Source organism: Pelodiscus sinensis, chromosome 7 (assembly GCF_052426305.1).
Source record: "Pelodiscus sinensis isolate ZL-2025 chromosome 7, ASM5242630v1, whole genome shotgun sequence".
NCBI lineage: Eukaryota > Metazoa > Chordata > Testudines > Trionychidae > Pelodiscus > Pelodiscus sinensis.
In genome coordinates, this window is record NC_143058.1 from 6,653,539 (window position 1) to 6,670,251 (window position 16,713).

The window sequence follows — 16,713 nt, forward strand, 5'->3', positions numbered from 1 at the left end:
GCTTAGGATGCCTGCAGGACTTAGGGTGTTATTAATGTGAAACAACACAAATGCTTGCCCACCTCTTTGAACAACTCTGTGGGCTTCATATTGTGCTACCGACTCTTGGACTTCCCGCTGAAAATAAGTGCTTCCCTGCCGCAGTGTCTTACTTTAATGCCCAGATCAAAACACTCTCTCGCCAGAAAACAAAAATCATATGCAACAGAGAAAGACAGATTCCTTCTAAGCCACAATTATCTACATGGAGTGCTCAGGCGGAGAGTTGATGGGGAAATCGAAGGAAACTTCATCTTATTATAGCAATTAGTCCTTTTTCATTTATTTATTTGCGTGCAGCCAACAACAATAAAAAAATCAATTTGAGAAATCCCTTCCAAAGATCAGATTTACCAGAATGAGGAGAACGAGAAGGAGATTGACTGCATTAATAGATCCAACATACAGTTAGCCGGATTTGGAATGAGACCTTTCACTCATTTTAACACTTGGATGGAGCCCCATTACAAAAAACCCCATTTGATCCAGAGAGTTTTACTATAACATTTCAGTCCTGCGCATCTTTCTAACAAAAGCCTTTCATTATTTATTCAACAGCCTTCAATGCATTGTCGTCTATTACAGCACCGAGTTGACAATTTTACAAGCTTGCTGCTAATGTAGATTTGGGTGATATTTTGTCTCCATATGTTGCATGCCTCTTTGTATTAAAATATATCAATCAGGTTGCAGCTAGAGACACGTGCCTATTGAGACACTGTTCCTTGCTACTTTGAGTACCAGTAGCTTATTCTGAAATTCCTGGTATATGGTTATTTTTATACAAATGATAATGAGGTAGTTATACAAAGAGCAGAAGAATATTTTTAAATAACTATATGCTTCTTGAAAACTTTAGAAACTGAACGCCTGTGGATTTTTCTACAGATCATGTCAGAAGCTAAAATAGGAAAAGAACCAGTTAAATAGTACTTAGACAAGTTAGAGGTCTTCAAGGTACTAGGAGCTGATTGTGGCGATTTTTGAGCCATGAAAAGTCATGGAGTATGGGAGAGATTCCAGAAGGAACAAAACAGCTATAACATCCCTGAGCAAGCCTATTGTGCTACTTTGAATACCACAGGGCTGTCCTTGAGATTTATGGAGCCCTACACATTGCTGTTAAACTGGAGCCCTCTATGTCTGCCAAAGAGAACCTTTTTTTAAGAGCTGTGATTTTTATAATCTTCAGCACTGTACTAATGAAATCATTTAAAATCAAATTGTAAACTAAGGTCCTGAAGACTCCTAACACTCCTACTGATGGGATAGATCTGGTGTTAGCAAATGCCTGTTAAATGGTCTCACAGCCACTTGAATGGACTTTCACGGGATCAATGTTCTGCTAGTTGTTCTGACGGGCTTTGTCACTTAAGTTAACTAGATCCTCTCCAGAGGAATCAGAGCCCCAGGACAGGGGCAGGAAGAGGCGGGTGGGTGGACATTAAGACCCAGTGGTGCCCCAAATTTTCAGGTGCCCTGTGCAATTGTGTATAGGAAAGATTGGCTCTGGGTTTGCTATCCCAGGAGAGAAGAAGCTTCCTTCCCTTGATTGAAGGGGTGGGAATGGGAGTAACAGTAAATTGCCAGCAGAGGTAGAACAACAGAACAAGTGACTCCTGCAGGAGGAGATAAAAGGATTTTTTGGGGATGGTGGTGGGAGAGCCATTTTGCACCAGGTTAAGACAAGAGAGGCTGCAGCAGAGGTAGTGTAAGCAAAAGTATAGATGAAACTAAGCAAAAGTGTAGCTTCCTCCTGAAAAGAAAAAGGCCCCTCCCAAGAAAAGGGGGACCCGGAGGGGAGATAAATTTTAGAATCAGAATCATCAGGCCTTTTGCATGGAGTTTGGAGGAGGCGTGCGATTAAGTGTTGGGGAGCTTGAAAAGTCAGTGCTGTACCCAAAGGGGCAAGGTAGAAGGAAAACACGTTCAACTAAAGATTTCATCACTTGGGAGTTGCCCTATAAAAGGTCTGTCAGTTTACTGAGTTCTTTTCTCAACCTTTGGTATGGTGGAGGTCAAGGTCGAAGATCAGGAAAAAATTCCTAGCTGTCAGGGTGGTTAAACACCGGAATAGATTGTCCAGGGAGGCTGTGAAATCTCCATCACAGGAGATTTTTAAGAGCAGGTTAGAGCCTTAGACAAACTCCTGTCAAGGATGCTCTACATACTACTTAGTCCTGCCATGAGTGCAGGGGACAAGAATAAAAGAGTTCGTGAGCTCACTTCCAGTTCTATGATTGTTTGGTCTAGAGTAGAAATTTCAGGCTTGACATTTTTAAAAACCAAACCAAACCTTATTTCTTTTGTATAAGCATCTCGTGAGTGTAGAAACAATGAATAATCCTGCAGCACTTTAAGAGACTAAGTAAAAATATAGATGGTATCATGAGCTTTCGTGGACACAACCCACTTCTTCAGATGAATGGAGCAAGGAGGCCGGGGGCACAAATAAATGGTAGAAACAGTGGGGAGATGGTGTGGTGGGGGGGAACCCCTGAATCATGCAATCTCTTGACTTATGAAACTAAGTATCTCCCTGAAAACTGAAACCAAGACCAAATCTACCTGTTTCAATCTAAGCACAGTCCACAGCAGGGGGAAATGACATCCCCAAAATGTGACTTGTGGCAATGCTAACCCATGAAGCAAATATGAACAGGGAGACCCGTAGAAGATTACTGTTTTGGGTTAATCACAGAGGTAGCCTGCTGGTGGTATCTAAATTAGCTGGTATCAAGAAAGAGAACTTGGAGTCACTGAGCGTAGTTCTCTTAAAACATCCACTCAACGTGCAGCAGCCATCAAAAAAGCAAACAATGTTGGAAAGCATTAGGAAGGGAAAAGATAAGTCAGAAAATACCATATTGCCTCTATTTAAATCTATGATACACCCACATCTTGACTACTTTGTGCAGCTCTCAATACACCTTCAAAAATATCAATAGGCAGCTTTTGGAAAAGGGCAAGAAAATGAGTAGGGGTATGAACAGCTTCCATAGAGAGAGAGAGATTAATATGACTGGGACTTTACAGCCTGGAAAAGAGAGGACAATAGGAGATAGGCGTGAGTTCTATAAAATCATGACAGGTGTGGGGAAATTAATTAAGTCAAAGTTATTTATTCCTTCTCATTAACACAAGAACTTGGGTTCACCAACTGCAATTAATAGGCAGCAGGTTTAAAACAAACAACAGGAATAAACAGTCAGCTTGTGGAACTCTGCCCCTGAGGGTGTTGTGAAAGCCAAGATTATAACAGGGTGCAAGAAAGAGCTAGATAAATTCATGGAGGAGAGGTCCACCAATGGCTGTTTCCCTGGATGGGCAGGGATTGTGTCCCTAGTCTCAGCTGGCCAGAAGCTGGGCATGGAAAACAGCGGATAGATCACTTGGTCCATAAAAAGCCAGGGGATAAAATGGTGTCCTTGGCCTCTGTCTGTCAGAGGCTGGAGAGGGATGGCAGGAGACAAATCGCTTGATCATTGTCTTCGGTCCACCCTCTCTGGGGCACCTGGTGCTGGCCACTGTGGGCAGACAGGCTACTGGGCTAGATGGACCTTTGGTCTGACCCAGTACAGCTGTTCTTATGATGATTCCCTACTCTGTTCATTCCGTCTTTTGAAGCACCTGGCAGAAGACAGATAACTGGGCTAGACGGACCATTGGTCTGACCCCATATGGTCATTCTTATGTTCCCTGCTAAGCTAGAGTTTGACCTTTTTGAAGTCCCACTGTAAACCCACTAGCCATACCTCAGACAATCCTCACTTCACTTCAGCTCTCCTCTGAGAAGCACAGAAAGGGAGGGTGTCCCCGAGGGTATGTCTACACTACAAAGTTAATTCGAACTAACAGCCGTTAGTTTGAATTAACTTTGATAGGCGCTACACAGGCAAACTGCTAGTTCGAACTTAATTCGAACTAGCGGAGCGCTTAATTCGGGCAAGGTAAACCTCATTCTACGAGGACTAACGCCTAGTTCAAATTAAGTAGTTCGAATTAAGGGCTGTGTAGCCACTTAATTCGAACTAATGGGAGGCTAGCCCTCCCCAGCTTTCCCTGGTGGCCACTCTGGGCACCACCAGGGAAACTTGTCTGCCCCCCTCCCGGCTCCGGAGCCCTTAAAGGGGCACGGGCTGGCTACGGTGCCCGTGCCAGGTGCAAGCCTGCCAGCACCCAGCCAGCAGACCCTGCACCTGGCACGGCACAAGCCAGCTACCCGCTGCCACCCAGCCCTCTGCCTCTTCCCGGGACCAGGCTGGCACCTCCCAGGAGCCTGCCTAGGTCCGCAAGAGGCGGGCGCCTGCCTGGTCTAGTGTGGAGATCGTGGACCTCATCCAGGCTACTTCTTCCTGGGACTGCAGGACCTACAACAGACATTAAAAGTGACTAAAGGAGTCTACTTCATCTCCCACTTAGCTGGCTGTAAGCAACAGTGGCTTTTTCCACACAGTCATGAGCTATTTTCAACTAACGCCATCTGAGTGGCACAAAGAGATGATTCAAGTCAGTTAGGCAGACGCTGAACCCTCCACAGGCTTCTACCCCAGAATGAATTATTCACTAAAACTGTAATAAAAAACTGTCATGGGCATTTCACACAGTGACCTTACCATCTCTTCTGTTGAGCTTGGCGAAGGTGGGACCGTGAATGCTGAAGAGCTGTGAGGAGCTGTCAAAGGCTGTCGGCGGCAAGGAGGATACTAGTGCATCATCACAATTATCTAAGAAACAAGAGAGAAATAAAGAGGATGTCAAATAAAAAGTGGGAAGCATTTGGCTCCGTGCGACTGTTTGGGGGAAAAAAACACACTCAAACCTACGTGATCTTTAAAACTATTAACACTCTATTAAGCTGACATTTTGAGTGGGTCTGTGTGTGGTAAACCGATCGTCAGAGAAGGTTCTAGAGAAATATCAGAACAGGCAGTTTCTTAAGTTAGCAAAATAACAGAGACAACCAAATACCCAGTCTTTCATTGTCATGACTAATCTCTACTTATGGTAGCCCCAACTGGAGACATCTAAGGACTGATTTCCAGAGATGTTGACTTTGCCCCCAACTCTTAACTAGAGTCAATGGAAGCAGCAATTGCTTAGCACCTCTGACAGTTAAGCCTTCCATATGTCCAGTTGGGACCACCAAAAATTATGCACAACTCTTGAATGTTTGTGCTCCTCTACCTACTTTTCTTTGGATGACTACAAGCTAGCAAGGGAGGAAGAGGGGTTGATTTGCCTAGGGAATAACCACTTTTCAAACAAACCCTTCCAATTTTGTAGTAGATTTTGAAGATATATAAGCCCAGAAGTGATTCATTGGATGGAAGGGGAAGTCTTAAGGAAACACCTTCAGGTTCTGTTGAACTATTGTAGAGTACATGGACATATTTGTCAGAATTTTAGGACAATTTTAGTCCATCAATAATTCCAAGTCAAACTGATCTTACCCTCACTCTGTGTGTGTAGAATTCCACAGTTCCCATAGAAGACTGGAGCAATGCCCCCCAACAATCCCTGAGCCCACACAGACAGGAAGTGCTTGGAATGTGGGAGTGGAAGTGATATCATCTTACCTCCATGCTAAATTACAAATAGAGGGATGCATGACAGCAGGGGGAGAGGATTACGTTGTACCTAAAGAGAATCCTGTATTGCTTAATGAGGCTGGAAGACCTCCTCAGTCTCCAACCCAAAGAGGTAGATGCAGCAGACCAACATTGACCCTCCCACATACACTTGAGCTAACTTATTTCCTCTCTGCTCCTTATTTCACCGTCTCTCCAGAACAGAACTTGAACCCCATAACCTGCTATGCAGCAGCTGAACTTTGAAGCCCACAGTGTTTGAATAAGGGTGAAGTCAGTCAAAGCAAATTTTTTCACAGCTGACTGTTGAATACACATCCAAGGTTATAGCACAAGCTTTCATTATGGGTACAAAACTATTCATTTTAACAGAATCGCCCAGGGAGGAAACAGGGGTTAATTACTGGAGAAGTCCTGCGGGTTAGCAAGATCTCAGATGCCACGAGTACTATCCCTAATATAAATGCAATTATAGGAAAAAAATGTCTGAATGACACATTAAGGTTACAGAACTCAAGATGCAATAAAACCCAAATGATTTGACAGTCATGTTAACTCAGTCACATTGGCAAGTAAGGGCCGGATACAAAGCTGAGTGAAGTCACTGGATTCCTTTTTGTGCCGCTAAGCTGCCAACCAGCATTTAGGGGTAGAGCAGGCCATTTATGGTCAAACTCCTTCCCTGAGCTCCTGAGGACACAAGAGGGGGGAGCCGCATTCCCGTTTCCAGGGTGAAGCTACCGGCTTGTAGCAGCACAGATTTATGGACTGGCTTGCAGGCCGCAGTCCCATCCTTCCTCCTCCTGACTAATTTATACATAAAGGCTCAAGGGAAGAGCCATTCTTGGGGCCCCAAAGGCCTGGCCAGCTCTTTTGGATACCCACACAGGCGGGCAACTCGGCACACAGGACAGATTACCTCCTATGTATATGCACACAAGTGTCAGACACAATCAGATCCTTCCGATTTGGACTACCAAGCAGACTTCCACGTAACCCTAAAATTAACCACGTTGCAGACAGAGAATATTACATTAAAGTTACGAGCACAAATATTCATTTAAAGTGCATAGGCATGCCAGTACACCTCTCCCCCAATCATTTATCCAAAGTACAAAATTTTAAATGGTTGTACAAAATGTCCCCTAATCACAAGGGAAGACAAATAGAGAATTGCAGATCATAAGCAGAAACACACTATTACATCCTGCTCTGAGTTACAATGGTGTAAATCAGGAAGAATCTCACTGGCACAATGAAGTTAGACTAGCAGAACTAAGAGCAGAACTTGTCCCACTGCTAGAAAGGCCTTTGATAAGATTCAAATACTCATTATATGTAGCATGCAAAATGTATTGCTGAAACCCATAACATGAGAAGAAAGCAAGTCAATTCACCAGCAGCAAAGCACTTGATCACGCTTGCTAATCTTCCACAAAGCATCTAAGATGATAAACAGGGTGTAGGTTTCATGATGGGATTAAAAAGGCTTATGTTCATGACTTCATTACAGAATCACACATGCCGTTTTGTGTTCCTGTTCTGGGCCATGATCTAGGAGCTTGTGTAAAGACTGAAAAAAATCAAGTCATCAGTCTCAAGATGTATTCAGTATTGTTGAAGTGCCACGGCATTAATTTCCATGCTCAGGAGAATGACAAGTATTAATGCGGGTCTCAATCAAGATCTATACAAATTTTTCACACAGCTCTGTCAACATTTCTCCTCATTCTCCAGGATCGTTCTCTGTTGTTTCAGACACGGCCTTTTCTCGAAATGGTTGATGCTTTGCATTGAGTTACCCCATTTTAGACAGTGGATTGGCAAAGTACATAAAGAGTAAATAGCAGAAAGTGACAACAAAACAGCCAGCGATCATGACCCCATTTCATTTGTTCGGAGGCTGGTTAGACAGAGAGATGCAGGGAAGGTCATGGAAAGGCTTACAGTCAACGAGGGTGCATCTACACTGTGGAGCCATTTCGTGATACTTCCAGTATCCCGAAATAGCATTTTCCGCTTCTTGACAGCACACCCATTATTTTGAAATTTAACTGAAAAAATGGGTGCGCTATTTGGACGTCCCGGTAAACCTCATTCCACGAGGATTAAGGGACTTGTTGGAATAGCGGTCTATTTCAAAATTTGGCGCCGTCTATACAGCACCAAATTTCAAAATAGACTATCTCAAATAAGCTCAAAATAAGGTACGCAATTTGCATTACTCAAATTGCGTAGCTGATTTTGAGCTAGCACCGTAGTGTAGATGAACCCTATGGAATTAAAAGTGTGGTGTCATAATTAACACCAATCAATATCATTTTCTAGTAAATGGATCTTTGTTAAACATGCTGTTTTTGGAATGGATTTCAAGTTTGCTTGAGAAAGGGGGTTGTGTTGACAAAATATATTTAGGCTTCTGTAGGGGATTCGACTTAGCCCTGCATGATACTCTGATAAGGAAAAAAAACAGACTTGTAGCACTCAAGACAGGAATCATCTTCCCGGAGGTTTCTTGCATTAAAAAAAAAATGAATAATGGTTTGAAGTTGAAGCTAGATAAATTCAGACTTGAAATAAGTCCTTGATGTTTCGACAATGAGGAGAATTAATTATTCGCACCCCTTAACTGGGGAATTCTCCATCCCACGAAGTCTTTAAATCAAGACTGGGTGTCTTTAAAAAAAGAACACAACATATGCTGTAGCTCAAATGAAAGTTATGGTCTCAATGACAAAATTATTGGGGAGATTCTATAGGCCCAATGAGCGGATCATAATTGTTCCCTCTGGCCTTAAAAAAAATCTGTGAATTAGAATGCGTGTTAAATTCATTGTCAAAAAGATGTCCATCCATTTTACACCAAACCCCTTAATGAAGTCCCTTATGGGTGTGCTGCAGTATTAAATATAGAGCTTTGCTCAGGTCTCATGCACAATGGGCTTTTTTTTTTGCACCACTTGCAAATAATCATACCGGGCCTGACTGGGCTGTGAGCTTGGACAGTCTCTAAACAATCAAGTAGCAAAATAGCAACTTGGGATATGAGGGTCTGCACCTTTAAGAAAGAGGAAAATACCCTTCAAAATGCAAAGTGCATAGTTGCAACCCTTAGCAGGATATCCTAAACCTAGACCAAGGAGCACCTCTTATCCCCAGCCTTATCCAGCTCCGCTCCTAAGCAAAAAGCAGGGAAGGCTTCTTAACTCACTTGCTGGTTTGTGATTGGACAATATTTCCTCCCCCTGTAGGCGTTTAGAGGACTGAGTTGCTGCATGACCAGTCTGATTGATTTTTCATTGAGTGGGGAGGGCCAGGCACTGATGCCCCCAGCACGGGGTGGAAAAGGCCTAGCAGGCTCTGTCACGGGGACTTTGACCACTTTCACTTTTTTACAACAATTTTGAGTCAATGAATTCAAATCCTAGGGTTGGAAGGGACCTCAGGAGGTCATTCAAGTCCAACCCCAGCTAAATCCTCCCAGCCAGGGCTTTGTCAAGACGGGACTTAAAACCTCTAGGGATGAAGATTCCACCACATTCCTAGGGAACCCATTCTAGTGCTTCACCCCCCTCCTAGGGAAATAGTTTTTCCTAATATCCAGTGCTTTTTTGTGACAGTAGTACCCAGTACGGGCACCTCCAGTCAGAGCTTACCTGGAAAGAGCTGAGCATACCAGCACCTCTGTAATGAAAATGGTCGACAGTCTGCATCTCTTAAAATGGCAATGCTGGCCCCACTGCTTTTTTTTTTTTTTTTTTTGCTCAACATACTTTTTTTTTTTTAAAACAAAAAAGCACTGCTAATATCCAACCTAGATCTCCCTCCACTGCAACTTGAGACCATTGCTCCTCATTCTGCCATCTGTCACCGAGAACAGTCTCTCTCCATCTTCGCAGGAAACCCCCCGTTAGGTAGTTCAAGGCTGCTCTCAGATCCCCCCTCACTCCTCTCTTCGGCAGACCAAACAAGCCCAAATCCTTCAGCCTTCCTCATAAATCATGTGCTCCAGCCCCCTCATCATTTTTGTTGCACTCATTGAACTTTCTCCAATGCATCCACATCCTTTCTGTAATAGGGAGCCCAGAATTGGACACAATCCTCCAGATGTGGCCTCACAGTTTAATCAAAACTGACTTTCCTGCTAAGTTTCGGTTGCAGTGAATTGGCCTTTTTCAACAACCACCACCTTTGTCAAAATATTCTTGCCCTGCCTTAAACCAGACTAACCCCTCCCCAGAACCCCCACCACCGATTGCCTCTTGGAAATTCTGGTTTGGGTCCTACAGGTATTTCTATGTAAGTTGGATTTTTGTTGCCAGCATATATTTTATTCATTATTAAACTCTCAATAAAGTTACAGCTGGTGCTGAAGTTAAATTGTGCACATCACTTTGACGGCAACAATAAAACGTGTCTATACTGGGATTTGAAGTTGAAAAAATTCACTTATATTTATAGATGACATAAAATTCCTCTTAGCATTGCATGCTTAATGGATTACTTCGTTTTGTTTTAAAGACATAAAACATGCATGTCTACAAGAGTGCTTGAAAGTGGCAACTCATGCTCTTAGCTTCATTTATTTCTCTCCCCCACCGCCTATAATGCCCCTTTACAAACAATAGCAATAAATACTTGACTCTTACTCTAAAAATTGACCCTGCAACTCTGTAATGCAATCTAAGCTGGAAGAAAAAATGAATAGCTTTCACAACGTACAAAAGGTAAGCATAAACACGTACTGAGAAAATATATTAGTGGCACAGCTTAAGAAAAAGGTATGAATATGTGCTTAGAACTCCCCACCCATAATGCGTATCAATATATCAATTCTTCTATCATAAATTTTCTAATAGGTCAGGGGGGATCCAATTTTTGGTTCAGTAAAATCCTACTTCCTTCTTTTCCAGAGACTAGTTATGTTCCATGAACAGCTGTGTGCTCCATCTGTTGGTGGATAGGCACGGCACATTTGTCAAGATATAAAGGCACTAGAGAAAGTACTTAACACAACTACATCCCTTTTTCCTCTTGCTATAGTGCAAGTAAACATCAATAGCTAGCTAATCATGAATTTTTCCCAGATGACTTTAAATTACCTAAATGTTCTTTGGTATCCTGGAAACTCTGACATAAAAGTATAACTCAATCAATCAGCATATGTATATAGCATCTTCTTTACAGTATGCTGTGTGCCAGCACCCTTGTTATGAAGAAAATTGTAAAATCCATATGTCTGAATGGGGCTAGTGGAGCTAAAAAAAAAAATGTAATTAAAAAGGAGGTCTTCTTGCTACTGATAAAGCACCGTGACTGTCAGCACAATATTCACAGAACAGAGGATCAGTTAGACAGAAAAATTATGTGACAGCTCCTTCCAGACCAGAAATGTTCATTTGGAACTTTCAGCTGCTTACTCCCACTAGGCTAACATACAGAAAAGTACGTAGAGTGAAAGAGGGTCCCAAGAGGTAATCACGGGCCTGTAAAGCAACAGAAGGAAGAACTGTCATGTAATTAAGGCACTGGAATAGGTCAGCAGGTCTGACGTTAACCCCCCGTTCTACCAAGACCTTCTTTGTAACCTTGGACAAGTCCCATAAGGCCCAGTTTTTTGAAGGTATGTAGGCCTTGCTGTGCTCAGATCTGAAATACCTAACTGACTTAGGAACCATATTGTTTTTGAAAGGGGATTTGGGAACTCAGGCATCTAAATGCCTGTAACTGTCAATGGGATTTAGGTGACCAAGTAGGGGCCAGATCTACATTACAAAAAGGGTACGTCTAGACTACCACGTTTTGTCGACAGAAGTTTTGTCGACAGTATCTGTCGACAAAACTTCTGTCGACAAAGAGCGTCCAGACACATTGAGTTCTGTCGACAAAGCAAGCTGCTTTGTCGACAGAACCCTGTAGTCTAGACGCAACCCTACAGGCAATAACACCTTCTGTCGACAGAACTCTGTCGACAGAAGGTGTTATGCCTCGTAAAATGAGGTATACCAGCGTCGACAAAACTGCTGAGTTCTGTCGACGTTATGTCGACAGAACTCAGCGGTAGTGTAGACGCTGGTATAGTTTTGTCGACAAAAGTCCACTTTTGTCGACAAAACTCAGTAGTCTAGACAGACCCAAAGTTAGGTTGATGCAAGTCACCTTGAGTTGACTTACTCATCCGTATGTCTACCCTCAGAGTTGTCTCCTGTCAACTCAGCTACAACCACATTTCATTCCGTTGTTGAACTGGGGGGTGGGCAGACTGGACTGATGGGAGCAATTTGTTTATATACATAGAGATGCCCTTTGTATCATCTTGAGAGCTCTCAATGCAACTTTTTGGAATAGCCTCCCACCTGCAACGGTTAACTATTGTAGACCATTTTTACATCCCTAGACAGGGTTTAGAACAATGCAACCCTGATCTCAGGTGGGTTATTCAGGCACTGTAACATTTCCAACAACAAAAAATACCCAACACCCACTTTAAACTGATAGATATGCGCCTCATTGGAAACGCCACGGAAACCACTTATGCCCCCTGTTGAATGAAAGCATGATCTGGGAACACTGTACTCCATGAAATCATAGTAATAAACTCTGTTGAGAAGAAAGGTCAGATTTGTAACAGGAAGCCAATTTAGATGAGCATTATTTGCATTCCAGAAATGCTTATGTAACCCACACACCTATATTTGTTCATTTTTTTAATTGTATCCTTTGGTATATATGGTTGTGACTACTTTCTTCCACTATTTGATCTGAGGAAGTGGGTCTGGCCCACGAAAGCTCATCATCTAATAAACCATCTTGTTAGTCTTTAAAGTGCTACATTGTCCTGCATTTTGCTTCCACACACCTAGTGTGGTTACTGAGCAATGCAAGTGGTACCTAGACCACAGCAACGGTTAAGATCAAGAGACCCCTACAGCACGGGCTAAGAAGCAGTTATCTTTTAGCTCAGAGGGTAGAGGTTCCTATACTCAGCTCCAGAGGTCCCAGGTTCAAATCCGCCTGGTGGTGGTTACACCAGCAAACAGCAGTTGCCAACATAACATCTTGGAAATGTGTCTGTGATAAAGATAGGAAGTTATTACAGAAATCCCACTGAGTGAAATTTTAAATATTTTAGCAGTTAATTGTATTAACATTTCCAATGCTTATGTATTGTTATGGGATACAATGCAACATCTAAACCCTTGGAGCATGTTATTAGCTTCAAAGGACTATTCAAAACAATCAGCCTAAATAGGCCTGAAATTTTAAAGTAAAGTAGATTTCATAGGAAATGTCTAGGAGTATTGTGCAAGTACACCTACTCCACTTGTACAAAAACTCAGCTATTTGAAAAACTTTCCCCTTGGGTGGGCAAGGGGTGCTTTTGTCTGCTGATCACCTTTCACATGAGGACAAGTTTCAGAAAGTTGTACAAAGAAGGGACTTTTGGATCCACAACTGTGTTTGTTCTATGTTAACAGTTGTTATGAACTGGTAATCACAGAAAAACCCTTAATGGAATGTGAACAGAATGTTCACCAGACAAGACCATTGTTGGATTTGGTGTGATCTATGGTAAGAATAAAATAAGGCATGCACAAGCTTATTACTGTCTTCTCTGCAATGCTTTTGCCTCAAGAATAAGTGTGCTTGCTTTAGAAAGATCTGTCTGGTAACTTCACCATGGTACTTACTTTTCTCCTCAGAAATGGTAACATCAGCCTGCTGAAGCAGTTGGACTTTGCAGGGACATTCACAGGGTCGAGAGGCTCAGCCTTGTCATACTGTGGTCATGAGGAGGAGAGATACATGTCTCCACCCAAGGAGGTGACAGCAGGGGAGCTGGAAGCCTGAGAGTGGTGACCTTGGTGGACCATGCCAGGGAAATATTGATGCTGTTGTTTTGAATCAGTACAATGACATTACTTGTCAGGAGAGGGATGGAAAATGTTTTTCCTGACTTCTATGTGATCTCCAGCCTCGACGTCTTCTCCACCAATTTCATGAAGACCATCCCTTCTTTCGCAGCTATTGCATCCGCTCTCAGCTCTTGGCTGACCCAGTGTATGGTGCATCATCAAGCTGTGAAGTTTGCTCTTTTGCCACGGGCAAAGAGAATGTGTTCATTTAATTCAGGTATCTGCAACGTATCAGGACGAGCCAATCCTTATTGCCCTGTGAGAATGGACCTTGGGAAGCATAATGGAGGCTCAGTCACAGCAGAGCATCATCCAGGAGTGTTACCATTTTCTTTCCTTCTCCAGACTCCTGGATGAATATTTCAGAATCTAGAAGTGCTATGCTCCCAGATCAGGGCTCTGCTGCTCCACAAGGTCCCCTCACCCCACCCCACTGACTTCCCTGCCCTGTCAGTTGCGGGCTCAGAGGTCCCACCCACTCTAGTGTCCCATTGGCTCCGCCATTTGGCCCTGCTCCCAACCACCAGCAACTTTGGTCACTGGGGCTCTCTAGTCCAGCAACATCTGTGGTCCTGCTGAGCCACAGATGTTGCCATTTCAGAGAATCCTAGACCACAGAGGTTCAACCAGCATGACTAATGGGGTTACCAATTTTCTCAGGTGCCACTATATTCTCAATGTGATTATTGGGAATTGTGTCAGTAGACAACCTAAATGCATCAATTAGTTGTTGTTTTCACAGAATCACAAACAACCTTTATTAGTTTCAGTGGAGTAGCCATGTTAGTCTACAACTGAAACAACTTAAAAACCAGCGAATAGCCCTACAGCACCTTAGGGACTAACAAAAATGTAAATGGTATCACAAGCTTTTGTGAGCATAACCCACTTCAAGATGAATAGAGTGAAGGTCCAGGTTGCACATAAATAGCAGAGGAAGAGAAGGGATGGAGAGGGAAAGAAAAGGGGGAAAAACGGAGAAAAATGTAGTCAATTAGAGTGTCCATGCTAAATGAGGCTAATCAAGCGGGCTCTAAGCATTAAGAACCCGGTGCTTGGCTTTTTACATCATTAAGTTGTGGAAAGTAGAAGCTTATCCATGTCATGTCTTTGTTTAAACCTCTATTCAAGCTGTTAAACTCATAAATGAAACCCATTTCTGTAGTTTCTCTCTCCAGGGGACTTTTGAAATTGCACTGAAATAATACAGACACATTTAGCTCCATTAGCGAGTGTCCGGGCAAGCTGAAATGTTTCCCAACAGTTTCTGTGTGTTACCATTTAGAATATCTGATTTGTAACCATTAATCCTTCATCATAGAGACTGTCCAGTTTGGCCAATATCCACAGCAGTGGGGGCATTGCTGGCACTTGATGGCATAAATCACATTGGTGGATGTTTAGTTATACAAACTTCGAATGTGGTGGCTTATGTAATTAGGACCTGTGATGATATTGATTGTATAGATGAGTGGACAGAGTTGGCACTGGAATTGAATGCAGGGGTGGGTTCCTGGGTGAGTATGATGGAAGTGTACTGTGTGGTTACTGTAAAGGATTTGTTTGAGGTTAGGGGGTTGTCTGTAGGCAAGGACTGGTCTTTCCCCCAAGGCCTGTGAGAGTGAGGGGTCATTGAGGTTGTAGATTGTTAATGATGCTCTGGAGGGGTTTAAGTTAGGGGCTGTAGGTGATGGCCAGTGATGTTCTGTTGTTTTTTTTGTTGGGCCTACCTTGAAGAAGCTAATGCCTGGGTACTCATTGGGCTCTGTCATTCTGTTTTGTTGTGCTTTTTACTTCCCCGGGTGGATATTTCAGTTTTCAGAATGCCTGATAGAGATCTTGTAAGTGTTTGCCTCTGCCTCAGGGACTGGAGCAAATCCGGTTGTATCTTAGTACCTGGCTGTAAACAACTGATTGGGAAATGTGTCTGGGATGGAAGCTAGAGGCATATAAGTAAGTAACGGTCGGTAGGTTCCCAGTATAAGGCTGGTGGAAGTGCGACCATCATGTAATTGAACTGTAGTGTCAAGGAAGTGGCTCTCCTGTGTGGACTGGTCCAGGCTGAGGTTGACGTGGGGTGGAAGTTGTTGAAAAAAATCCCTGTGGAATTCTTCAAGGGTCTCCTTCCCGTGGGTCCGTAGGATGAAGATGTCATCAAAGTACCGCAAGTAGAATAAAGGTGCTAGGGGGCGAGAGCTGAGGAAACGTTGTTTGAGGTCAGCCATAAAAATATTGGCATATTGTGGGGCCATGAGGATGCCCCTGACTATTCTGCTGACTTTAAGTTATACATTGTCCTCAAATTGTCCTCGCCCACAACTATTTCCAAAGTCAGAGGGCTCAGTCACCAGGTGTGCAGTGGCGTCATCAGGGATCACATTGCTGACAGCAAGTAATCCTCCATTGTGTGGAATGTTGGTGTAAAGAGCTTCTACATCTATGGTGGCCAGGATGGTGTTTTCAGGAAGATTACTGATGTTCTGTAGTTTCCTCAGGAAGTCGGTGGTGTCTCGAAGATAGCTGGGAGTATTGATAGCATAGGGTCAGAGGAGAGAGTCAAGGTAACCAGATAATCCTGCTGCCAGTACTGGAGATGATGGGTCAGCCAGGATTTCCTTTCTTAGTGCAATCTTATCGCTGAAAGCCCATGCAATATGTTTCTTCTTGCCATGTTATGCCTTTGCTGCTCTGCACATATACTGCTAATTATGGTATGACTGAGCGGAATTATAGATCTGTATGGTACCTCAGTCAGCCAACCTGCCTCTTCCTTTACAGCCTCTCTTGCTCCTGATCTTGGAGAGCTCCCCCACGGAACCATGCATTGCCACCTTCATCCCTTCAGATATTTGTTGCAGATCTCTCCCGCACATCTAAATATCGAACCGGTATCTTTAAGCTAACACCTTAGAGCTATAAAGACATAAAATACCATAAGCATTCCACAGACATGACTAGATCTGATGTACAATAATTTAAAAACCTTCAATAAACTTGGAGTTGTGTTCTGAATTCTCAAATGTATCATGGCCAGACGAGTTCAATTTTCATTTGTCTTTGCTGCTTTCCTCAACCCTTCAAATTATGGATGAAGCTGATTAAAAATAGAAGAGAAAACACACCATGTGGCACTCACTAAATGTTTTCTGTTTTGAAAGGGGATCTTT

General features: G+C 43.1%; 1 protein-coding gene across 1 annotated transcript in view; it reads right to left on the reverse strand.

The window, feature by feature from the left end:
• Positions 1–16,713, reverse strand: part of CNTNAP5 (contactin associated protein family member 5) — a 464,970-nt gene that overhangs the window by 323,766 nt on the left and 124,491 nt on the right. Inside the window, exon 2 of the mRNA XM_075933060.2 lies at positions 4,656–4,766. Within this exon, the coding sequence (XP_075789175.2) occupies positions 4,656–4,766 (111 nt within the window). The remainder of the gene's footprint in view (positions 1–4,655; positions 4,767–16,713) is intronic.